The following is a 27,670-nucleotide window of genomic DNA, read 5'->3' as shown; positions in this document are numbered from 1 at the left end:
TCTCTCTACTCATTGTCAGTACACAGTCAGTTAGTTACTTTGCAACCACCAATTAATAGACATCTCATCTGTACATATTTTGTCATATTTCATTGTTCTTCATAATTAATACTTTATTTCAACTCATAAAACAACTTAAAGTTTTATTCAATAAATGAATTGATTGTTATGTTTAAACATCGTCTTTCATTCAATCGACCACCTCCGTAAGAACATAACAATTTGGCGACGAGGATTTTGGAACAAATATGTATCATTCTCGCTAACAATTTGGCGACGAGGATTTTGGAACAAAGATGTATCATTCTCGCTAACAATTTGGCGACGAGGATTTTGGAACAAAGATGTATCATTCTCGCTAACAATTTGGCGACGAGGATTGTGAATTGAATACAGTACTCAGTAACAAAAAGGAATTTCACAATTTCATCAGAACTTTCAACAAGGCTGCGTAATAACATCAAGACATCGCACACAATAAAAGGTTGTGGCAGGAAGATTTTCAAGGAAAACATCAAAACGCACAGGCGCAAGTTCATCAGGAATATTCTAACAAGAATTTTCAAGAAATCTTCAGCGATCAACACTCACACAAACAACAGTTTGCAGTCTCACATATACATAAATTTTTTCAGCTCAACACACACACCACTACAACGTTGGGAATTTCATCATTTTTGCTGTACACACATACAGACATACAACGGCAGCGTCTCTAACAAAATTGTAACGGCTGAAAACACACAGACACTAGAACAATCTAGACATGTCGGAACAAGCGAATATTTTACAAATACTTGCGAATCAACAGGATTTGCTCAACAAACTCACACAAATCATCGCTGGACAACAAGGTGCAAACACTGTTTCATCATCAATTCCAGGTGAATCATCAGTGGCAAAAGCCCACCTCATGGAATCTTTAGCTAATTCCATGACGGATTTTCACTATGAGCCTGACAGTGGTTTATTATTTGAATCGTGGTACAATCGTTTCAAACACATCTTCGAAAGGGAAGCAAGTGCACTGGACGATGCAGACAAAGTAGGACTTTTGTGGAGAAAAATGTCCAATCACATTCATGAACGATTCAAGAATTTCGTGTTACCAAAACAACCTCAAGAACTTTCATTGGCAGACACAATCAAGCATCTCACAAGACTATTTGGCCGAACAGAAACACAAGTAAGTTTACGTTATAAGTGTCTCCAAATCACAAAGATGGAAAATGAAGATTTTAAAGAATACGCTAGTCGTGTCAATCTTCAGTGTGAACTTTTTAAACTGGATGACTTAACTACAGACCAGTTCAAGTGTTTAATTTTCATACTTGGTCTCAAATCATCACAAGACAGTGACATCAGAATCCGTTTATTACGGCATCTCAATGAAAGTAAGGAAGTAGTCAACCTAGAAAAGCTAGTTGATGAAACACAAAGCATTTTGGATTTGAAAAGTGACACAGCACTAATTGAGGGAAGTCAAAAACAGTGCAACAAAATTGGTAAGCCTCAACAAAAACAAAAGATACCAAAAACAGCATGTTGGTATTGTGGAGATATGCATTATGCAAAACATTGCCCCTACTCCAAGCACAAGTGTACCAAGTGTCAACAGATTGGTCACAAAGATGGTTTTTGCAACAGCATGCACAGGCAGAGCAAACCAAATCACAACAACAACAAACATCAACAAAGCAAAACCAATCATGATCAAAACTCAGAACAGAACAATGTGAGTCATCAGAATTTTAACAACAACAAAACAAAATTCAGCACAAAAACAGTATCTACAACAGATCCAGTCAAAATCAAGCAGGCAAGAAAATATGCTACAGTGAGTATTAATTCAAAGCAAGTGAAACTACAGTTGGACACGGCATCAGACATTACCATAATTTCCAAATCAACGTGGAAAAGAATCGGAAAGCCGGATGCATTTGAAACCACAGACACCGCCGAAGATGCAGGTGGCAATAAACTCACATTTTTTGCAAAACTTTTTCCAATAGAAGTGTCAGTTGCAGGAAAATCAAAAATTGTGGATTGTTACATTTCAAATTTGGAATCATTAAATGTCCTAGGCATAGATTGGATTGAGAAATTTAATCTATGGGATATTCCAATAGCGAAATGGTGTCATCAGATCAAGTTCACAGGAACTAAGTCATTTAACAATGTTTATCAAGTACTCAATGCTCACTTTCATCCCAGCCCAAATAGGCAAGTCAAAACAGCACTCAAAAAAAGGGAAGAGGAAGGAGCGACCGCAAAAGCATCTTCAAGAAGAAAAACTCACAACGTATTCAACGTTCATAAAAATCTATGTTCATCAGTCATGGACAGAAATCAGAAAAAGGAAAGTCAGTATAATTCCAAACACGGAAGTCGCATCAAGGTACATGCAGATCAACTTCAAACAAAAATAGGCGATACTTCTGCTTCATCAAACAAATTATCACCTTTGGACATATTACTTCGAGAATTCAACATTAAATTGCCGTATACAGATTCTACAGCATATCAACCAGAATCATCCACAGACGACAACCAGTTGAAGTAATATCCAGAACCCAGGTTCAAACTTAAAAGGGGAGATATTAGGGTAACCCTAGTACTACCACATAAAATGCAACAATCTGGCAGCATCATAGCAGTGTTGCATGCATCAGTAGGTTTAAGTTATTATCTCTCTCTACTCATTGTCAGTACACAGTCAGTTAGTTACTTTGCAACCACCAATTAATAGACATCTCATCTGTACATATTTTGTCATATTTCATTGTTCTTCATAATTAATACTTTATTTCAACTCATAAAACAACTTAAAGTTTTATTCAATAAATGAATTGATTGTTATGTTTAAACATCGTCTTTCATTCAATCGACCACCTCCGTAAGAACATAACAGTTGTAATCATTGTCATGGGACTTTTGTGAAACTTCCCTCCGCAAAAAATCTCAACGCAGCGCACACTTATAAAAGTGGGGGTATTGCTGTTGATCTGTAACTTACATTGAAGTCATCCTTTAACGTTCCCACAATGTAAACTACGGCATACTTTTCAATCGAAAATACGTCTTAAACCTAAAATAATTTACTGATTATACAGATCTTTCCAACATGAGCTTCAACTTACAGTGCAGATGGCAATTCCAATGGATTCGACTTGTCCCTCAAATTTCTTTTAATAGATGTCATGTCCTGTAAATTTTTTTCATCATCAAAAAATAATTCCACTGAACTTATCATTTTAAAAGTTTTTTTTTGGCGAATTGTGCCTTTTGCATTAATATAGAGTTCACAAGTTTGAAAAAAAACACTGATCTATAACACGTTTATCGACAACCCAGTTGGGTCGACATCAATAATACAACATTTCATCTCAGTTGTGCTGACAATTGACAACGCAACACAAGCTTAGTGGCAATGCATAATCGACCCCTTAGGGTAAGTAATGATTTTTATGAAAATCCAAGTATGCAGTTTTATTTCTTTTCACTAATAAACAATTGGTATGCTCCAGTACTGCAAGAATCTACTATTTTTTTTTCGATATCATAAAGGAAAAATTGTTATCGTAGTAAAAATAGTAGCTTTTTGCAGGTTCTGGAACAGAGCAAATATTTGAAACAACAAAAGAATATTCCATACTAAAAAGGTAAATTTTACAAAAACCAAAAAATGATGGGGGACAAAAGTTTACATACACCCCAAGGAAATATTGTTTTATCGTACAATTTATGTCGCAGGGAAAAAAGGACATTACAAACTATGAAATGAAATAAAAAATGAAAATTGTGATTCAACCGGCATGTTGTGAAATGGACGTGGACTACAAATAGACAGAATGAAGTGAAGGATGAGCATCAGGAGGTATAAAATTTCCAAAATTCCCATGAGATCAAGTTTTTCCATTCCCATGCTCCCCCTAATCTGAATTCTAAGAAGCACACACTCTTCAAAATGTGCGAACTGATGTATTATTTTTTTTAATTATTAGGCAAAAATAGCTTTTGTGTATAAAATTATAGAAACTGTTTTTATTTATTACGAATTGAACAATTTTATGTTGATGTCCAATCGGAATAATTTAATTAAGGTGTTTACCACTGGTTTTTTGTTCCTAATGATTCATCAGACTCTGGATTTTTAATATATTTAAACTTTAAAAAATTCTGATTCAACTGATGCTCAAGGATTGCATAAGACCATATTACAAGGCGATTCAAGGCCTTCTGCATGTAATTTGCGCCAAGAATTCCGTAAAATCTATTGACTTCCTGAGAAATCTGAGGAAAAACGTGCACTCATCGATGCCCAGGAAGGTATATTATGCACAAGAACCACATCAAAGCTTTCTAGGATCAAGAAGAGCAATCTGACACTAATATTGTGTTTTTTATAAAGTATAATACCTAAAAACACAAAGAATTAAACAAGGGTCAGCTTTACCGAGCTATACAAGAAGACTGACCTTATATATCGGCATTTAACACCAAAAAAATATTTTTTTCTGTAAAATATATATCAAACACCCAGAGCCATTCGCCAAACTATAAAATCTATAAATTTTGCCGCTAATTCCATAAATTGTACGATAAAACACTATTTCCTTGGGGTGTATGTAAACTTTTGTACCTATCATTTTTTTTTTTTTTTTTTGTAAAATTTACCGTTATTTGTTGATCTGTTCCAGTACTGAAAGAATCTACTAATTTTTACTATTTTTTCGATATCATAAAGGAAAAATTGTTATCGTAGTAAAAAATAGTAGCTTCTTGCAGGTTCTGGAACAGACATTGTAATTTGGAATATTCTTTAATATTCTTGTTTTAAATATTGTTTATTAGTGAGAAGAAATAAAACAGCATACTTCTTCTTACAGTAAAACTCGACATTTATGGGGTGTATGTAAACTTTTGTCCCTAACTGTATGTCCACATTTTGGTATAACCATCAAGGTACCTCACGATTTTAGCCACTTTGAGGACTTTAGCTATATGTATTTTGCAACCAACAACCAGGTTGGTGGTGTTTAAAAAATCTATCTATGGTATCCTTCGATACCATAAAGGAAAAATTGTTATCGTAGTAAAAATGAGTAGTTAATATTTCGTCTGCTCCAGAACTGCAAGAATTTTTACTATTTTTTCGATAACATAAAGGAAAAATTATTATCGTTATAGATGGGATTCTACCCGGTATTTACCCAAAACTTGTTAAATACCTGGTAAATTCCCGATAAATTTATTTTTTGGTTGTTTATTTGGGTATTTAAAAATTTATTTTCAAATGAAAATTTTGTTTATCTGTCAGTTAGAGAATAAAAAAGAAAGCAAGAGCAGCGTTTTAACCTCACGGATTATACTTTTTATATGCAACATCGAGAGCTGGAGTTGTATGTAGGAAGAAAATCAATGCAGACTGCAACAATTATAGCTTTATCGAAGAGGACCAAAATCTCAAGATCAACTGAAATCAACATTTAAGCCACCAGATATATGAAAATTTTGGAGTAGTCAAATTTAATGATCTTTTCATATAATATTTGTTTTTGAAATTATCATTAATCAAAAAAATGTAATATTATTTACACATATTTATATTGCTCTTATAATAAAATGCTGTATTTCTTTTGGAGTAGTTTAAAATCCTTCCCATTCTTGGAGTATCAAAATTCAACTAATCAAAATGTTTTTTTTTTATTTACATTTATTTTATAATTACTGTCCCCTTTTTATACATAGTAATTATTATTTTTTTTTGTGTATTTTTAATATCCCTCCCTTGTTATATTTAAGCTAATTTATATAATATTAAATTGAACTATGAACCGCGCTAAAAGCCCTCATATTTCAAAATTTTCGCTGTCACTATATATGAGAGATTTACCAAAATATGGACCAAAATTGATCATATTTTAACTTGTCCCGGATCCGAAAATGTAATTTTATTCCTAGTCAGTTAAAATTTGCTAAAACACTGCGTTTTCGCATCTAATTGGGTAAATACCTGGGTATTTACCCATTTTTACCCAATTTACACATTTTATTGGGTATTTACCATTTAGGTATTTACCCATTTCCCATCTCTTAATTATCGTAGTGAAGAATAGTGACTTCTGGAACAGAGCAATAATTGATGTGAAAAAAGTCACTAAACGTTTAATGACTATTTATTAAAAACATAACAATATCGTATACATATAGCATGTATCGAAAAAATATGCAAAACAACGTACAAAATATATTTGGTCAAAGACTAACTCTAAAAAGATTTAGGCCAAAGTGGCACGTTTCGAAACGTAATCTCGAGAAGATTTTTCCTTGTTAGTAAATCTGGCATAGCTGAAAAAAAACAAACAAAACAAAAATAACAATTATTTTTACATAGTGATGAGGAACTTACGTTTTTTGATATCTTTCAACGTCCGATTTGCTGAGCGAAGGTCTAGTTGAATTAAAAGCGTCAAGTAGATGCGTCTGCTTGATGATGATTTTTTCAGGGATTTTCTGTATTTGAAAAAGACAATTACATTATTAATGGGTCGTATCTTAAGTGACTAAATGCTACTGCATTTTTATGCCAATTTGAACCATAGTGTCGCAGAGAAAAATTACATTACAAACTATGAAATGAAATAAGTCCAAGAAAATGAAAATTGTGATTCAACCGGCATGTTGTGAAATGAACGTGGACTACAAATGGACAGAATGAACTGAAGGATGAGGGTCTGGAGGTATAAAATTTCCAAAATTCCCATGATTTTCCCATTCCCACGCTCCCCCTGTTCTCAATTCTAAGAAGCACACTCTCTTTAAAATGCGCGAACTGATGTATGATTTTTTTAATTATTAGGCTTTTGTGTATAAAATTATAGAAACTGTTTTTATTTATTAAGAATTTAACAATTTTATGTTGATGTCCCATCGGAACAATTTAATTTAGGTGTTTTACGAGTATATCACTGGTTTTTTTGTTCCTAATAAATTATCAGACTCCGGATTTTTAATATTCTTTTAATTTAAAAATTCCGATATTTTTCACGGCATTGACTATTTTGCGTATTATTACTATGACTATGTATTTATATTAAAAAGGAAAGATATCAATTTTTTAAAATTAGTTTGGCAACAAGAGTAAATGTTAAAAGCTAGTCGAACATTTTTTAAAATCATAAAAAACATTTGGACGAAGGTTAGACTAGAGAGGTCTCGTTAAAAAATTGCGTTCTTTTTTAGGAATGATGAATTGGTTTCTTTCGATATTTTATGGATCTAAGAAGCTGTAAATTACAACAATTGTCGTAGTATATCATTTTCCGTCATATATAAATATTCGAAATCCGGAATCGAATGACATATTTGATCTACTAATGACACATTTGCAGTTTATAAATATTTGCAATAATTTTTTTGTCATGTAGATGTGTTAAATGTAATATCTCTACCTACTTCTTATAAAAATATGAAATTTCTTTAATATTTTAGTTAATTCCCACACTGTTTACTGAGGAGATTTTGCCCACGCCATATTCTCACACAATTCAAGATTGAGAATACATATTTTTTCCCATGAGAACAAATTTCCAATTCGAACTTCGTTCAGAATAAGGGGATATGGGAAATGGAAAAAAATTATTTAGAATACGAAAAAGTGCAAGAAAGAAACAATTCGCATCTCCCACGCATTCAGAATAGGGCTGAGGGTCTATACTCTGAGGAATTCAATCTACATTCAAAGTGCTCGCTTTGCTGCCCAACCGATTAAATATTTTCCCGATATGCTATCGTTTAAAGCTTATTTGTTTATTTCTTATACAATTTGCACCTTAACAATATAATAAATTATTTCTAAAACTTCTTATATCTATGCAAAACTAGTTTAAAAGGAATGCATGCGTTAAATATACGTATAAGTCTGAAAACTTATTACCAGTAAACAATATGACACATACTGAATCAAGTTTTCTCTTTACAAAATCTTAAAATAAATCAACAATCAACATATGTGCCAACATATGAATGTGTGTATGCCTAGGAAGTCTTATAGGTAATAGAAAATGAAATGGTGAGTATTTTCATATTTTTAATTTACAATGCGCTGTTATGTTAACGAATGGTAATATTTGGTTTAATATGTGCATATCGAAATAAATTGGCCCCAACCATTTCCTTGGGCAATCGGATGGGTTCCCTGAATATATCTTGTCTAACACCGAGGCCCATGTATGTCACTGTCGTCGTACTCAATGAAGAATTCAGGGTTTTTGAAAATAGTTGCGCAAGCCTCTGTACTGATGGTCAGTGATAAAAGTTGACAATATTTGTTGGTCTGAACGTTAGTTCATTTGAATTTATATGTGTATTGGTATCTGGCGGACGGCGATTCCAAGAAAGTCTCACTTTCTGATTCATCATCGCTGGATGACGGCGGAGTTTCGAGCATTGGCATTGACAAATCTAGATATTCTTCATTCGGCGTTGTACTCGACAGTTGCAGTATTTTGTCAAGATTTTCAACTATTTCGGAAAATGTGGGCCTTGCATTCGAATCAAAATGCCAGCATTGTCTCATCAGCATATAAATATTGAGGGAACAACGCGGCGGTTTCTCCATGCGTTGACCGGTAATTAAATAGCTATATAACTCTTCTGCTGACATAATGTTTGGATATGGCTGTTCACCATAGGTTAGGATTTCCCACAATAAAACACCATACGACCAGACATCGGATTGAGAGTCATAAAATTTCTCTTGGAGCGATTCGGGTGCCATCCACTTAATGGGTAACCTTCCATTGGTGTTCTTCCGATAGTAGTCTGTATCTTGAATATCCCTGGCGAGCCCAAAGTCAGCAATTTTCATTACATAGTCATCACTAACCAAAACATTTCTCGCTGCCAAATCGCGATGGATGCACTGAAAAGTATAATGCGATTAAAAGCTAACTCGGAATGTTTTGAGAAGTAAAATGCAATACTTACTCTTCTTGAGGCTAGGTATTCCATACCACGTGCTATTTGGAATGCAAATGACGTTAGCTGTTTTTCAGTCAGTGTTGGCTTCTCCTCCAGATAGTCACTGTCCCGCTTCAAACTGCAACTTCCCCAAGCAGAATTCGGCCGATTCTTTTTGAGGAAGTCTTTCAAATTTCCGTGGGGGGCAAATTCGACAATCACCCACAGAGGTCCATTTTGACTGCAGCAACCTAGCAGATTTATTATGTTGATGTGTTTCCCAATCATCTTCATGACCTCCATTTCACGCACTAAACTGGCCATGTCTGCATCGGTGTGCTCTTCTTTTACCATTTTGACAGCCACAATAGTTGTTGCGTTATTATTCGCTGGAGCACGGGTAAGTCCACTGGCTTGAGCCATCACAACACGTCCAAAAGCGCCCTCTCCCAGTGTGGATCCCAAGGACAGATGACTACGTGGTATTTCCCAATTTGAATCCAATGGAAATTCATACTCGTTGAACCCTTGGGTAGGATCAGAATTCGTGGACGTGGTGAATGTTGTACGTTGCTTTTCAATTTTAATAACGGGCATTTGCAAATCACATGTGCTCCCATCGGATGGTGGGGGCTTATATATGATAACCTTTTTTGTCCACTGATGAACGGTTTCTATCCTTTGTTTAAGCAGTTTTTCGTGTTTCAAGTTGCGCAGAACATAGATTATGAAAATTGTCCCCAGTAGAAACAGTAGAACAACGACAACACCAACTGTTGTAATCCAAGCAGGGTGACTACGCTGCAACCCGTCTCTCAGTGGCAGTTTGTCAACTACTTTCAGATAGGCACTAGCCACAGTATGTCCCAATGAACTGGCTGCAACACACGAATACCAGCCTTCGTCGTCGTGTGTAACATTTCCAAAACTCAGAATATTCGGTTTGTCTGGGTCGCGATCAAGCACAACAACATTTCCAAAATTCAAAATGTTCTGTTTGTCCGGATCACGATCGGGCAAAACAGTGTCACCTGTTTCATTCTCATTTTGATTGGCGGCAAAATTTTGTGCAATTTTCTTTGCAGCATAGTTTTGTGCAATTTTCTCAAGCTCTTCAATGGACTCATTTTTCTTGGAATACTTTAGCCAGACAATGTACGGCTCTAAGTCGGACACGACTCTGCACTCTAATGTTGCGCTGCTATTTGCAAGAACTGTCTGGTTTTGGGGGAATTTGTCGCTTATAATCGGACGCGAACGCAATCTGTCGAATATGGTTATTTTTATCGAATGCTCTATACAGCCGTGAACATTACATATCTTACATTTGTACACCCCCGAATCCTTGGTTATAGCATCATCCATCTGTATGGACCACTTTTTGTATGTGACCTTTCCTATATGACGTTCTATAGCCGTATCATTTAGAGTCCAAGTTATATTGGGGGTCGGATTACCAGTGGCCGGACACAGCAGTTGTAGAGAACTGCCAGAAGGTTTATGAAGCTGACGAATGAGCTTCTTAGGGTTCTTAAACTCTGGAGGAGTTTCCCCAGACTCATTTGTTACTTTGTTCTCTGGTTCAAGTTCGTGATCTGATGACTCGTCGTTCTCTGATTGCCCCAGATTCAAAGAATTGAGTGTTGGTACAATTTCTCTTGAGATATCGTATTTTTCATCAACTTCTCCTGTGCTGTATGGAGGCTCAGACACTACGGATAAATAGGCACTCGCCACGGCCGCACCACTCGAACTGGTAGCAACACATGTGTACCAACCTTCGTCTGCTGCTTGTACACTACCCAGATTCAGTATATGTGGCTTATCGAATTGTGTCACCATCCTTCTCATGGTCGAATCTTTTAACAGTTCAAGCGGTTTAAGTGTTTCATTTATTGCCTTTTTGTGGTTTAGCCAAAAAATTTGGGGTACAACATCTGACACTACATTGCACTCGAAACTAACATTAGAGTCCACATTAACTGATTGATTTTTAAGATCACCAATGACAAGTTTAGGTCGCTCTATTTCTCGTGAAATAACACTCAACTGCGTTGAGCGATAAACACATCCAATATTGTTGCAAAGCTGACATGTGTATGTTCCCGAATCCGAAGGCTCCAGATGTGTGATCGAAAGGGACCATTTTTTGAAAACGGTCCTCGTCTTGTCGATTTTGATTGGACTATTATTGTACAGCCACGTTATGTTGACGGAGGAAGGTGTTAGTGGAATACAATTGAATGCCACATTGTCTCCATTTTGCTTAATGACTTTGTTGAAAAACCTATTAGTCTCAAATTTCGGATAGTTGTGGTAGTGTAGTATGCTTTTCACATTACCATTCATCGTACTGCTACCTTTAGATATGTTGCCATGTTTGCAGGAAATAGCACAGACAAATATGGTTGCGTTCGCCCAAGCTCTTTCTAAGCTTTCTTTTCTCTTGGAAATACAGCTGTATATGCCTTGTTGTTTAATATCCAGAAGCTCGATACTCAAACGTCGATCCGCATATAAAGATGTGTCGTTGTGATACCACTGATATCGCTCAAAGGGGCAAACAATGTTAAGAGTTTGATTGAAATTCACTTCTTCGAACTGCACTACTTCGGGCACTAAATGAATGTTCTTTTCGTTTCCGCCCAAATGCGGCGGACTGTTCAACCCGACACTTTTTGCATGAGCAATGTTCACTTCGAATATAGCATTTATTGCAAATATTAGAACTATTGGGTTCATCGCATATAAACGACTTTTCGATCTCAACATCGTGACTGAAAGATCACAATTATTGTAAAACCAAGCGTTGGCTTAAGCTAAACACACGTCAAAAAATAAAATCTAGCACTTGAAGTCGGTTTGCTGCTAAAATGACGACATTTCTCGTATCCAGTGGTAGAAGTGCTTATGTAGAATGGCTTCCTTCTCTAATAATTTGTACTGGTAGCTTCTCAATAGCAGTCTACACTTTTATTCAAAATAGTATGTGCACTGCCTTCATAATGAGTTTGGACAATCGTTGTCGCACCAAATCGATATTTTAGTAATAGGGTATACACTAAAATAGGCATTCGTCGACGTCGGCCGTATGCCGTTTTTTATCGTGTTGTTAGTATATATTCCATGAAGCAGGGTGTATACATAAATGTTTAATTAAACTTTAAGTTCGCGTTTAATAATATATATTTTCAATTGTTATTCGCAGCAAATTAGTTTAGTTAAAGGTAATGTTGACTGGGTATCTCCTTTTCACTCTATTTTATTTTATTGTATTTTGTTTTTTATTGCAATATGCACAATTAGGTTGCAATTACATTGTTTATTTATAAATTGGATCTGTTAGGTCTTTTAAGCCACAACAACAACAATATTTCCGATCGATACCTTCCCAGCTAAGCGCTCATTCGCAACTAACGACATCGAAGTATTCAAACTTTAGCTTACCCAATGTGTCGTGCTACAAACGCAGAGAAGGTAACAAATCAAGAAAAACACTTGTGGTTGGCAGTAACGAAGTCACGGACTCGATCGTCACCAATGCTATATTTAAACTAACTGCCGATTGAGCGACCAATCAAAGCACTCTTAAGCAAGAGACATACTTTATGGCCAGGAATATATCATTCTATATTCGTTTTCCTTTCTGCCTATTCAAAAAGAATTAGGCACTACTACCTGTGAGCTAGCAACGAACATAACACAAACAATGCGCGCACACAGCATTGCAGATAGATATGCATGCTTGCATTCAACACACATCCACGTTCTAAAACCAATAAACATGCAGGAGCCGCTGTTAGGTGCTTCAGTGTGCAATATCCATTTTCCATACACAAACTATCGCCACACGTATTTCCCAGATTTTTCATAATTTAGGCATATTTTAAAATGTTTGTTTACCTTCTGCAATCGCTTCACTCTAACCAACAGGTACCCGTCGTCTGCTCTGCGATCTTCATTGTTTCCCAGTGTCTTCTTGTCTTTTATTCTGTACTCAATGCTTAGTTTTGGTTCTTTGTTTGTGTTGCGTGTACGTTCGCTGAATATCAATAACAAATATCCGTTACGTGACTTATTTCTTCTTTTGGTTTTACAAATTCTGTGTGTAAAACGTTCTAATCCGAATAGGACTTGAGATAACACAGAGACTATTGGGATATCACTTTACCCGCATAATAAAGATAATTTCGTTGGAACCATACAGTGATAAAGATTATTCGGTGGAAAATTGTATCCGTCGCTTAATGCAAAAGGACACTTTGAATAGTTCAATAATCCTGTCACGAACCAAATAAAAAATGTCAGACAACTTCCTAACTAATTGTTATCGAACAATACTATGATTGTTTGTTTAATGTGTGTTTCCTTTACAACAATAGGTACATATTGAATGTACATACATACACGTAGATACGTGCATATGATCGATAAGGATTACTAATATTTTTGATTGTATTCAAATTGTACTTGGGGTATTAGTATAAAAAGTAAAAAGGCAAACTTTTTTGCTCACTAATGAAATCGATAAAACTATTTTTTGGCTATGTATGACTATTATATATAAATTTATCCAAACTTATAAATACAGATGGAACATTTACATAGAATTCTGTTGACTACGTATGAGGCAAATAATCTCCAAAAAGTTTATGCTCGATCTAGCCTAGTCAGTTTAAAAATATCGATTTTTTAATGAAGCTCTACCTTCTGCATTACCAGTTTGCTGAAAAATTGGGCTATCTCTTTAATTTTTTCTTTAATTTTTACCATGTCATCGCATGGAACCACTTCCACTAAATTTTACTGAGGAAGGACATTTTTCTTTGGCAAACACCACGAATGCGATGTGATGATTATTGTGAATCGAGGGAAATGTTTATAGCGACACATATTAAATTCATTTTGAGGACATTTTTACTGCAGTAGCAAAAATATGCTTCTTCAAAGTAAAAAATATATTAAGGTACATACCTCGCGACCGAAATTATCGATGGCTTCTTTTACAGCAATCATATTCGCAGACGTCAGGACACTCTGTATATCAGCACCAGTATAATTTTCGGTTCTTTCGGCAAAGTAAGCAAAATCTACAGTCTCATCGAGACATAGAGTCGTGGACAAAGACTCGAAAATCGATATTCTTGCCGAAATGTCTGGAAGAGGACATTCGACTAACCGGTCTATACGCCCTGAACGAAGCAGTGCAGGATCCAATAATTCGGGCCGAGATGTTGCCGCTATTACCGTAACACCTTGTAAACCTTCAACGCCATCAAGTTCGGTTAGCAACTGATTTACAACACGATCAGTTACTCCCGTAGAATCATGGCCACGTTTGGGCGCTAAGCTGTCAAATTCATCAAAGAAAAGCACACATGGCTTTGCACTCCGAGCTCTGCAATGAGATATAATAGGTAATATATTGTTACTACTGCTTGATTTGGTAATTGTCAATGCAGCTAACCAGATTCTAAAGAAAGAGGTAGTGTTTTTGCACAATTTTTCACTATATCATAATATAAAATAACACAATATAAAAATGTAGATAATAAAACAGAAAATTAAAAGTATATAAAAACTATGTAATGATTATGGCTGACTTCATAAATGCAGTATGATGCTTCCAATGACATCGTAATGACTTCATAAAAGCAGTATGTCTTTTTATAGACATCGTCGCGACTTTATAAATGTCACGCGATACGTCACCTTGCGCAGCAATTCCTAAATTTGTGCAGTGTCACCACTTGTGCTCACAACAATTGACATTTCTTTAGAAGAAAACAAGAAAAATACAGAAGAGACATTTAGAAATGGCGGATTTGTGGTAATTATATAATGGAATAAATTTATTTCCAAAAAAAATCGAATTTTACAAAAAATAAGCAAAGTGTAGCAATGTGTGCGTTCATAAATGCAGTAAAATGACATGTCTCTTTTTTTAGATGTTTACTGAGTTCAAAAGGTTAACAATAACATTTCTATTAATAAACAAATAGATAATTAAACACTATGGTAACATTACACTGTCCCAAAGGGGATACTCTAGTAATCTAATTATAATAATATATGTCTCTTTTTTGACACATTCACACATTCGTCATTTTTATGATCTTGTCAATATTTGCAATGTAAGTATTGCATTTATGAAGTCAGCCTATATTATCCAGTTTATTTTATAGTATGTACACATATATTATTGTAAGGCAATGCAGCTTAATCGCAGAACTCTTTCACTCTTTATGACGACACAAGCTCAATGCTAAATGTGACTGATGAATTCATTTGAAGGAGAACACTGTGCAACAAAATTAAATTTTTTTCAAAATGATGGGAAAAATCTTATATATTATGAAAGTAGAGCTAAAATGTGAGACACGTGTATAGGCGTTTTTAAAGTTTACATTGGAAAGTAACCAAAGTAGGCGGGTCAAATTCCGCCCATTTCTAGTTTTTTCGAAGTATTCGAGTTAAGATATTATGGAATCCTTGCATTTCAGGTATATAGTGTCTTTGGCAACTTTATAGAGACCCTCATGCGGTTCATCAAAGGGGTCTTTTTGGTCCTTTTTTTCGAAAATCTTTCAAAAACTCCTTTAAAATGTGATCATATTAAATCCAAATATTCTACAAAATAGTTCGTCATAAAATGTTACTATAGATCTCAGAATACACCAAATCTGTATATCTTATCTAATCGCCAGAAATCTATAAAAATTAAAAACACGTTTAAGGGTTAAAGTCGGACTTTATCGGAGTTTATTCAAAATTGTCCCGCAAAACATAATTTTATAGAGATGACGTCAAAGACGAAAATATTCTTCTTCAAAAATTTCACTATGGGCCACCAAAGAAATTAAATGTACATTTACATTATTTATTATGAAAATATTATTTATTTTTTATTTATTTATTTATTATTTATTTATTTATTTATTTATTTATTTGTTTATTTATTTGTTTATTTATTTATTTATTTATTTATTACAATGTTATTAAAAGACAAGATATAGCATTGGCTACTGTGGCCAATTAGTTCGGAGTATAAAGTTGGATTTTGATATGAAATTATAGATTGCATCAGTGTTGGCAGATGTCGGTGATTTCAGGATATCCAGTCCTTGGTTGTTAAGTTAGGTGCGGTGAAAATGCGAAAGTCGGTTGCAATATTGTAAAATGTGATCAACTAGAAAGATATTTCCGCACTTGGGTTAAGTGTTGTTGATGTCTTTGTTAATAAGGTGGAGATAGTATGTCCCATACGTAGTCTGGACAATATTCTTATCTTCTTTTTATCCAAATTTGTGGGATATATGCATTTTGGATCAACGTGGTTGTAATGGTTATGTCTGTATAGATATAATATTGAGGAGCTCGGTTTTAATATGAGCTCTCAAAACCATTTTTCCGCAATTGTGTCATATACTAGTGGCGCTGTGCATCCATTCTTAGCTGCTTGCCCATGCCCAGGTTTCCAATCTAATTTTATTTTGTTATTTTCAGATAATACATCCCGTATTAATTAAATCCATTTAATATTTGATAAATTGGAAACAGCTTTAATTACTGATAAACTATCATAACAAATAACAGTATCTTGTTTGGTTGATATTGCGTAGTTGATGGCTTTAATTATCTCTGCTGCCCCTGCTGTGAAAGTGGAAGCAATATCTATGAGTTTTTTGGTTTTTAAAACGTTTCCCTCAACTTCAACAACAGCATATGACGAAACTGAGTTTGTTTTCGAAGCATCAGTGTATAGAAATTGCCAATCAGTAGTGCGATTCTCTAATTTTTTGAGTTACCGACAAAAATCGGTACCTTTAAAACGAATAATTATTAATGAAAAGTTCAAATAAAAGTTGACAACTTGCTGTCGGTAGAACTTTACGACTGGTTTTTATTGGTCGTTAACTTACCGAATAATATCGTTAATTACCGAAATTATAAGCATTTTAATTTTACCGATTTTTGTCGGTAACGTTTTAGAGAATCGCACTACAGAATGCTCAGATGAGAAATTTTGAAAATGTTGGGAGTATATTAAATTTTGAGTTATACTTTTGCCTAGAGTGCTGAGAGATATGTCACAAACCTTGTCTGACAAAGACCAAACGGGATTTTTTATATTGAGTGCATTGTTTGTTAGACAGTGATAAATGGCTGATGGTGTTTTAGGTTTTCTTTTCGCCCTCAAAATTTTCGAAACATCGGTATCGATAAGCGTGGATTTGGAAGATAGGATTTTTGGCAATAATAGATTTATACACTCATGGTATCTATCCTCTAGAGAGGTTAAGTAAGTAATGTAGTTACGGGTGTCGTTCTGTACGCGTACAAACTTGCTCTGATGCTGTCATGGTATACAGTTTTGATGTTTGAATGTTAAGTTAGTGCCGAATAAATATAAGCCGTAGTCAATTTTCTTAAAACCAGAGTCTTTACCAAGTATATAAGAGTATTCACGTGGACGAAACTTCTTGATGAGAGGTGTTTGATGATGTTGGCCCTCGGTTTCAAGTCTTTTTTCAACTTTAGTATGTGCTCACACCATCGATAATTTTTTTGGAATACAATGCCCAATGTAATCTGTGAGAGCATAGCTCGGTAGATGAAATAAATAAATAAATAAAAAATATCATAATTTTAAGTTTATTGACGTATGGTATATTAAATCCATTTACCAATATTTCTGTGGGAGAACAATTGTGTTTACGACAGATATGAAGAATTGACGACTTTGCGAAAGATATTTTGGCACCAGAAGTCCTGGACCATGTGTTGGTGTCAGATATGATGCCGGAGAACCGGTTGTTGGTAGTGGTATTGTCCTTCTGAGAATTCAAAATATATAAATCGTCAGCGATTCGAAAATGGCGTCCTGTTAAACAGATTTGATAAAGTTTAAGATTTTGTAGCCAACTCCACATGACACTAAGGATAATAAGATAACATGTATTCATTCCTATGCGATCAAATGCTTTTTCAAAATCTGTTGACAGTACGCTTGCATGGATTTTTGTAGAACGGGCTTTGGATGCATAAGAATCAATGTGCAAAAGTACGTATGTGCAGACTTGTTGTGATTTGTAAGCAACTGGTTAATTGCAATGAGTTTGCGAGAACTTAGGAACCCTGATAATCGATTGACGATTATGCGTTCTAACAGTTTTGAGAAGCAAGATAGCAGAGATATTGGTCGATACGCAGAGAAATCTGTTTTTGTTTTGTTTGGTTTAGGTATTGGGACAATTGTGGCTGCCTTTCACTTGTGAGGAATTATGCCACTTTCGAAGATTTCGTTGTAAAAAATTTTGTTTGCATTTATCGGACAAGTTTAGTAACATCGGATACGATATATTGTCCCGTCCCGGCGTGTTCCCTTTGACCTTTTTCATAGCCAGTAAAAGTTCGGAGAATTTGATTTTTCATTCAATTGTAGATGCTTGTTTATTTGAAGCGGTATTCAAAAATGTGAAGGGAATTCTTGATTTGGCTGAACAAAAATCACTGGAAAAATTGTTGTTAGATGATTCATTTTTTGGTCAATCGATTAAAGGAAAGTACACACTAACAGTCAAAACTGACAGTCAACGTACTTTAAGGACAATTTTCCGGCAAATAACAACTTTTATTTAGCTAAAAACGTTTGAAATACAATATTTACGGTATTATTTAGAGATTATAAAAGAAATTTTTTAATTAGGCTTTAGCCGAAATAGACCTCGATGACTGTCAGTTTTGCTTGTCAATGTGTACTATACTTAATCGTTTGTTACACAAAATTTAGGGGAAGATCACGGCTTATGGTTTTGGTGAAATTGTAAAATCATAACGCTTTTGCTTTTTTGGATTCAAACCTAAATTTTGCATTCGATTTTTTGTATGTTTTTAATGGGTCGATTATGGATAGCAACCCAATTCCAGTTGCGTTGCCGAAAGCAAATTTAAAAATAAAAAATTCCATTTCCTCATTGAAATTCATAATTTTTTTACAATTAAATTAATAGCTTAAGGATCAAAACACTGACATTGAATGAATTTGACAAAACTTTCTGTCGTTTCAGTTATTTTAATTGTATGATTTTCTCATCTGGCAATGTAACTACAGTTGAGTTGATATCCATAATCGACCCCTAAATTCCCCGCAGAGGATGCATTCCTAAATGTCCGATTAGAACGCATCTTGTGTTTGCGTAGCGTGTCCAATTCTTTATTCCACCAAGGGACAGTCTTTCTTGGCATACTTTTAGATATTGGAATGTTTTTTTACAAGCTACGTGAATGGCTTTTGTGAAGATCGCATTGACTTTATTTGGGTTACCTTTAAGATTTTTTGTGTCCAATACCTTATCGACATCAATTTTATAAGAGTCCTAATTTGCCTTTTTTATATTGTATTAGTTGATTGCTGGATTCGATTTTATGAAAGAGGTACCCAACAAGATATTGGTAGCTGTGGGAAAGTGGTCACTACCATATAAGTCGTCTAGTGAGTGACTACTAGCCAATGATAATATGGATGAAGAGCAGCACGATATATCTATACTGGTGTGTGTTCCAAATGTTGACAAATGTGTAGGTTTTCCATCGTTGATCACGCATAAATTTTGAATATTGAGGGCGTTTCCTATAATATTACCCCGAGGGTTAGTCGTGTTTGATCCCCAAATGACGTTCCAGCTGTTGACATCACCAACGAATACTATAGGTGTATGTATATTGCGAAAAAGATCTGAGATGTCGGAAAGTGAAAATCTTTCATTCGGGTTGATGTATACAGAAACAATCGTAAATTTTATGTTCAGAGGAACCTCAACTGAAAATACCCCTCAGTAATGTTGGCGACATTTCTTGAGTATTTCAGCCATGTAAAACTACTCTACAAGTGGTGTCTCGGACTCGTCGATAAACAGTAGGTCCCATATCATTGAGCTAATATGAATCGGGGTGCACTCATTGATATGAGAGAAGTCTCCCTGCCAATAGACGTAACAGCATACTGTAATTTTCATAGAACACAAAAGGAGTAACCCACATTATTTCAAAACTAAACAGCAGTACAAAGCTTATGGAAATACCTATCACATGGTGTAGTTACTTTAACCGTTTTGTCTCTTACTCGGCTTATTTATCCATATGTGTAATTTGACTCTAAGTTGACGACGTCTCAAGACGGTTTTTTTCTGGTCTTACAGAAAAAAAATCAATAATTGAAATAACTGAAGATGATGACAGAAGACCTATGTCCGGATTTAAATAAACATCTAAAACGCACACATGGAAAACAATATGTTAACCGGTATTGTTCATTTTTCCAAGAGAAAGAACGAACCGAAATATTCAAAATTTGAGGCGTTGATACGAAAACGCGTATATCCTAAAAATTCACGTCGTTCTAGTACAAAGATGTATTCCTTAAAGACGAATACGATTAGGCTGTAGTTTGCAATAGAGATCAACTGATTATAGTAATCAATAGGTCCAGAGAAAAACGCAAATTTTCTGTATTAGCTTACTTATAAAAAAAGACAGGAGATCCTACAATCACTGCGAGCATTGGCTTTTGATCCTAGCAGTATAATCTTTTTTAAAACTGATATCAAAGACGACTACCAGATTCTACCATAGAGAAGTTCCGGAAATTTTGAGGCAGTGGATCCTCCTCAGATGAAAAAAGAAATTTCAACACCTGCAAGACTTAAAACGCTTAATTCCAAGTGATTGTCATTACTATAATGACAACATTCCTTATGACAATTAAAAGTTACATTTAAACTGTTACATACCACTTAATTTATATGAACTATATTTTGTACATAAATTGACTTAAATACAACAATAAATGATGATGTCCAAATTTTGTTTAAAGGAGAATATATGTTTTTGGATGTTCTGCAGTCGTCAATTGATTTCAATGTCAATATGTTGGTTACTTGGTTGTCTTGTAACGGGCTCTCAGTGAATACTCGGAAGACTAAAGTGATGTTTTTTGGAAACTTGCAAGAGGATTCAATTAGTGTTTCCATCTATAGTACTACTATAAATGTTGTAAGCTCGATGAAATGTCTTGGTTTGTTTCTTGATAGTGGTTTAGTGTTTGATGTGCATGTGAATTCTTTGTTTTAAGAAAGTTGTACTGTTTGGACTTAGTTCTGTCTAGATGCCTCACTTTTTGTATTGTGCTGAGATTTTCGGGGGTAGTTATGGTTTTGTTTTGCGTAAGCTGCAACTATTGTTTCATAGTGTTATGAGATATGTTTTCTGTGTTAAACGTAGTGATCATATTTCTCCTTATGTGAAAGAGTTTCTTGGCTGCACGTTTGAAAATTTTTTGAGTTTGCGGTCTATGTTATTCTTCTATAAGGTTTTTAAGTTGAAGACCCCTTTATGTGTGTTGAGTCTGTTCACGTTTTCTCGTTCTGAGAGGAACAAACAGATAATTGTTCCGCAGTTGACTCCTTTTTTGGAAAAATCGTTTTATGTTAGAATTTCGCGTGTTTATAACAATCTGCCACCATGTCTCAAGACATTTAATTCCTCCTTAAAATGTTACAAGAATAAATTATGTGCTCATTTTAATTGTAATCAAATACAGCGTTCATAAATGTTGTCTTAGTTTGTAATGATATATTGTTGCATAGCTGATTCTATTAATGATTATTTTGTTATATATTTTCATTTCTTAATTTACATGCTTTTGCTTTTATTTATGTTTAATTCTATTCATGATATGCTAAGAAATATTGTTAGATATAAGTATCTGAGAGTAGTTATTGTATAGCTGTTTTTGGAACCGCTCATGGCCCTATGGGCTAGGTTACTGTGTTTGTCAAATAAAAATTAAATTAAATTAAATATAATATTCCAGATTTAATATCGTCTAATACAATTGAAATTATAAGTAATTATAGTGATGGTTGGAATAGACAATTCACCTAATTGTGGTCCATTGAAATATCAACGTTAAGACTGGGAATTGAACCCAACACCGTCAGATTGCTAGTTTAAAGTTCGCTTAACCGCGTAGGCCAATAAACCATTTCTACTTCGTTTATAATTTGTCATTTATACTAGTTTCTTCAAATGTATACTCAAGAAATTGTGGGTTACGTCTTTTAGCATTTCAGAAAAATACAATACCAAAAGACGTAACCCACTGTTATGTCTGTACTACGACATAATTAAATAAGAAGACGCGTGGTCGATCATTGTTTAATATTAAAATCACTTTATTAATAAAACATTACAAACTAAAGGAAATAATACGTGTGACACTGTTGAAGGTTATAACAAGAAGGAGTTAATATCGAAGAAATGGCTTCTATGTAAAACCTAAGATTACGGTTTACAATAAAGAAGGTATTGATAAATGAGTGTATAATGACAAACATTGATGACAGTAAAATACAAGTATAACAGATAGGGATTTCGATAAAGATAATGAAGGATACAACAATCTCCCACGCTAATAAAAGACATGGCCGCTTAAATGTGGAGTGGTCTTCTGATACGGGCAGCTCTTCTAAGTGGTTTAGGCATTGTTGAATGTTGTTCTTGATTCGGTTGTGTCGTTTGAGCCAATGTGGACATAGATGGCTGTTTATCTTCAGTAAATATTTCGTTTTGATTCGACCTGGAATTTCTTTGAGCCAATGTGGGCCTAGATGGCTTTTGATGTAATGAGTCTCGATTCGTAGTGGACACTTGATGACGCTGTGTTAGTGGTTGTTCCATTTGTTGACGTTCGTTGTGGGAAAAGAGTGTGTCAGAAGTAGTTTTGCTCTGCTGTGGCACACACGTTTTGTATATGTGATTGATGTGGCGTTTGATTACATACCCATTACCCAATTTGATGTAACAATGGGAATTTGATATTTTATACTGCACGACTCCCGATTTCCATTTTTGTTTGTGTTGCGCGTAGCATTTGATCTGCACCCTTTCTCCCACGCTAATTTGATAAACTGCAGGTTGTTGTTTTTCTTGATGTTTTTTGCTCTGAATTGCACTGAAATCTGGTGGTATTTTTGTTCTTAGAGGAACTTTTTGATCTTTTGTTGCAATAGGCTTTGTTTTTGTTTGATATTTTATTTTTCGTTCCTTTGTGATATTTTCTTTCTTCTCTTCTTCACATTTACTACCGCCGATTTCTGGAGTCACTATCACAGCATTGTTGTTGTAGACATCGATAATTTGATTTACACCATTTTCTTCTGATGAACACGATTCCAAATATGACGTTTTGCATGGTTGTCGTTTTTGCTGTTGCAATTTTGTTTTTATGCATACTTTTTTCACATGCCCTATTCTATTGCATATAGAGCACCACAATTTGTTTTTGTCGATTCTGCACTTGTTCGATAGATGGTTGCTTTTACCACAACGTAAACACATACCTTGGATGCCCAATTCACAGTAGTTGAGGTTATTGATTGTTGATATCGTTGATCGATTATTTTGAAGTCGGTTACCGCACCTGTGATAACCGTTTGATGTTTGGCGCACAAAATTTACATCACTTGTTGAATTATTTGATATTACATTGTTGTTCATTTTAGCAGCTTCCAGCACTTTAGCTTTTTCCACAATTTGTTGAAATGATTCGTCCGGCTTTTGAAGTAATTGCTCTCGAATGTTGTTGTCACGTAGACCTCTGATGAATTGTGCCCTGGAAAAGAAATCAGTGACAAACTTCTTACACATACACACAAATTCGCACGTAGCGGCTCTTTTTTGCAATGTTGTCACAAATTCGGCAATTGATTGATTTTCGTATTGCACTTCTGATAAAAACCTGTGTTGCTCCACAAGAATGTTCCTTTTTTGACTATAATGTTGATCGAGGAGTTCAATAATTTCTTCATACTTCAGTTCCGAAACAGTTTTTGGTGCGGCCAATGTTGAAATGGTTGAATAATTTTCCGTTCCAATGTATTGCAAGAGTAGCTTTGCACAAAGCTCCTTGTTGTCGAAAACGTTTTTTATTTGAAAATGAATTTCTAGCCTTTCTTTATACAATTGAAATGTTTCCACTTTTGGGTTAAATGGTTCGAAATTTGAAATGATGTTGATGCTCGTACTGAATGTAGCTTGCTGCTGTGCCAATGCAGCAGTCATTGAGGTTATGGCTTCAAGTAACTTTTTCATTTGTTCGTCGGCCATTTTGAAATTGATTATTTTCTTGATCTTCTTGTATTGTTGGAAAATGTTGTTTTGCACTAGTTTATCCTCGTACCAATTGTTTTTTATGAGTTGACGTAATTATGCCAATTGTTGTCTTGATTTTTTTTTTTATCTTGATAATTCGATAGCTGAAATTCTGCTTGAATTTTTTCTTAATCCATCCTCGTTTAAATTGTTGTTGGCTTGATCATTTTGTTGTTGAAAATTGAATTGATTTTTCTATTTGATCCTCATCGCCAATTGTTATTGGCGTGATAATTTGAAATGTTGAAATTTTAATTGATTTTTTTTTCTTATTTCATCCTCGTCGCCAATTGTTATGTCTGTACTACGACATAATTAAATAAGAAGACGCGTGGTCGATCATTGTTTAATATTAAAATCACTTTATTAATGAAACATTACAAACTAAAGGAAATAATACGTGTGACACTGTTGAAGGTTATAACAAGAAGGAGTTAATATCGAAGAAATGGCTTCTATGTAAAACCTAAGATTACGGTTTACAATAAAGAAGGTATTGATAAATGAGTGTATAATGACAAACATTGATGACAGTAAAATACAAGTATAACAGAGAGGGATTTCGATAAAGATAATGAAGGATACAACACCCACACAGCTTCTAACATTCTGGAAAAAAAAATTATTTTTTTTTTCAAAAATATATTTCTTCTCTGTCTTAAAACACGATACTAAAAATTGTTTTTTGCTTCTCTTGTAAAGTTTTATTTTTGTGGGTTACGTCTTCCGGCATTTATGGTGACGATATAACCTCAACTGAAATGTTCAAGATTTTCGAGTTGTTTGTAATTTGTTTGTGAAGTATGTGGTTTTTTAATCAAAAAACTGCGATACCGCTCTTAGCAGTTCTGTTATTCGGATGGTTTGTTGAATAACAAGTAAATGGGGATGGCGCAATTGGATTTCCGTTATATGGTATATGAGTTTCTTGTATGGATAAAAAAAATCCGGATTATAATCGTTTATTAAATGTTAAAGATCAATATAATTATTGATCAAACCTTTAATATTCCATTGAATAATCTTAAAGTTATTCATATCAGTAATTGAGATGGATTGTGTACGTTTATATTTACGAAATCCACCCGATTTCAAATGCCAACTCCATAGCGCATACCATGACAGATTAGCTTGTCATATCAATATCGTGTGAGTCGATTTCAGATCTTCTTGATGTGGCAGGTGCCTCTTTGAGAGCATCTGACAATACCAAAACACAAACTACCCGCTTGCGACGAAAATTCCAATTGTCGCAATTTAAGTAGTCCAGAACTAGTTCAAATCAGTACTAGTACAAATATTGGCCCCTAAGTAATGCGAAGAGAACCAATTGTCATCTTTTTATCCCCAAGTAAACGAGGAGGCGTCAGTTGCGACTTAATTAACTTAACTTAAACGACGAGTTGTATAAATAATTCACATTTACATTTTCTTCATGACTTTAATATAAATGAAGCATCCAATAACAGAAGCTAGTGTTGATGGACTGAATATCTTCGTACATATTATTCATATTGTTCTGGTATAAAAAAGGAATACAAAGGAAATATGCAAATCGCCCTCTTCTTCTCTCTACCCGCTAGCAATTCCAATTGTCGCAATTTAAATAGTCCTAAACTAGAGGTAAGTTGTACTAGTTCACAATTGACCCATAAGTAATGCTAAGGGAACCAATTGACACCTATATATCCCCAAGTAAACAACAAAGCGTCAGTTGTGACTACTTCCCACCACTTTTTTTATAAATAAACTGGTATATGACTGTAAACCTGGAACTAGTACAATACCACCTACAGGTAATGCATAGTGTGTCAATTGGTTACCTCCTATGACATCCCCATGTTAAAGTTTACAGTTGATTGCACTGTTAGGGGTCAGAAGTGGAACTAGTTACTGTAACGCTGAAAAATAATAAAAAAATAATCACGCTATCTTACGAATGAGTTGAGCTACAGGACTGAAATTTTGTACACATGTGTTTTTGGTCTGAACTTAGATCAAGTTCGAAGATGAGCTATATCGGTCCACGGTTTGGTATAGCCCCCATATAACGGTACCACCCGATTTCAGATATTTTGACGTTATTAGCCACATTTTCAGACTGAATTAGCTATAATTTCCCAGTGAGCAAGAAACTGCTCCACCAAAAATTATGGTCATAAGTCCACGGTTTGCTACAGCCCCCATATAGCGGTATCACCTATTTTGACGGTTTTAGCTACATTTTCAAACCGAATTACCTATAACTTGACATTTAGGTTTTCCAATGATCAAGAAACTTAACCACCATAAATTATGGGCATAGGTCTACGTTTTCTTTTAGCCCCCAAATAGCGGTACCGTCCGATCTCCGGTATTTTGAAGTTTTTAGCTACATGTTCCGGTCGAATTGGCTATAATTTGGCACTTAGGGTTTCTAGGGGTCAAGTGACATCTCCAGCTAAAATTGTGTGCATAGGCACTTTCGCAACAGAAGGAAAACTAATAATTCCATATTATTTGATTGTTTGCTGTTTTCGCTTTATGCATTGATCAACGAAGGCCGTGTTGATGCCTATTATTGTTGTTGGCGTTTTTTTATTGTTGGGCTACAGAATTTTACATCTTTATGTGTTGTTTCAGCTAACGTCCATATTTTGTTTTATTGAAACATTTGAAAACCACAAAATGTTTTACAGTGGATATTCAATTGATTAGTTGCTGGCGGAAGTAGGGAAGACCATGGTACAATCATTATCTAATAATTGAACCATGGGGAAGACTATAGTTTTAGTTGTCACCAAACAACTCCATAAGTTCCCTTTGTCGCCGACTATGTATCGATAAACAGGTCACAATAAGCCCATCTAACAATTTATATTTTAGATTAATAAAAATTATTTAGCAAAACAAATGCAGCTAACCAGGCATCCCCTTTGTATTTGTTGCTCATGAAATATGTATTTTGGACGAAACATAGTCACCAATGGCGAACTCATAAACTAAAAATGTCTAATTTACTTACCGATTGAATAAATTCCGAACATTCTCCTCACTTTGTCCAATATATTTCGCTAGTAATTCCGGTCCCTTTACAGATATTGTACGAAGATTCCACTTTTTAGCTAGTTTTGACACTAAAAACGTTTTGCCAGTGCCAGGAGGCCCATAAAGAAGGACGCCGGCTTGGTTACGCAACGGTGACATGTTGAATATTTTGGGATACTAAAACATTTATAACACTTAATTTTATGTCCATTTGGTTATGCTATTAATTACTCACTCGTGATGGCCACATCAGAACCTCTTCAAGTACTGATGTAACCGAATCTAAACCATGTACTTTATTTTCGTCACTTGCATCATTTACATCGGAGTTTTGATCTATAGACTGATGGTTCTCTATCCCCTTAAGGCAGTATGAATTGGTATTTTCCAAAGACTTTTTCAAATGTTCGTTTAAAAGAACTGGACGACTTTTACCTTCAAAATATTGATGAATTATGTAGGTGCA

At 34.7% G+C, this 27,670-nt stretch overlaps 2 protein-coding genes across 3 annotated transcripts in view; both read right to left on the bottom strand.

Annotated features, from left to right (window-relative positions):
• Window positions 1–6,142: 6,142 nt before the first annotated feature.
• On the bottom strand, window positions 6,143–12,505 carry btl (breathless). Its single transcript, XM_073982779.1, has 3 exons — window positions 8,992–12,505; window positions 6,413–8,926; window positions 6,143–6,351 (listed from the first exon to the last, which is right to left on the bottom strand). Exons 1-2 carry the CDS (start codon window positions 11,734–11,736, stop codon window positions 8,351–8,353), a joined length of 3,321 nt encoding a protein of 1,106 aa, XP_073838880.1. The 5' UTR covers window positions 11,737–12,505; the 3' UTR covers window positions 6,143–6,351; window positions 6,413–8,350.
• Window positions 6,143–27,670, bottom strand: part of Pex1 (peroxisomal biogenesis factor 1) — a 32,472-nt gene continuing 10,944 nt past the window's right edge. For both annotated transcript variants that reach the window (XM_073982781.1, XM_073982780.1), the window contains exons 9-13: window positions 27,440–27,639; window positions 27,182–27,381; window positions 13,939–14,362; window positions 6,413–6,516; window positions 6,143–6,351 (exon numbers count right to left, since the gene is read on the bottom strand). In XM_073982781.1, coding sequence (XP_073838882.1) covers window positions 6,282–6,351; window positions 6,413–6,516; window positions 13,939–14,362; window positions 27,182–27,381; window positions 27,440–27,639 — 998 coding nt within the window. In that variant the 3' untranslated portion in view covers window positions 6,143–6,281. The remainder of the gene's footprint in view (window positions 6,352–6,412; window positions 6,517–13,938; window positions 14,363–27,181; window positions 27,382–27,439; window positions 27,640–27,670) is intronic.

This window comes from Musca autumnalis, unplaced genomic scaffold (genome assembly GCF_047663935.1).
Source record: "Musca autumnalis isolate F117 unplaced genomic scaffold, ASM4766393v1 scaffold_4, whole genome shotgun sequence".
NCBI lineage: Eukaryota > Metazoa > Arthropoda > Insecta > Diptera > Muscidae > Musca > Musca autumnalis.
This window is presented reverse-complemented; position numbering and strand designations above follow the sequence as displayed.

Coding starts and splice junctions, on each gene's coding strand:
- btl (XM_073982779.1), bottom strand. CDS start 11,736: ATGTTGAGATCGAAAAGTCGTTTATATGCGATGAACCCAATAGTTCTA. Junction 8,927..8,991: donor AATACCTAGCCTCAAGAAGA/GTAAGTATTGCA, acceptor TATACTTTTCAG/TGCATCCATCGCGATTTGGC.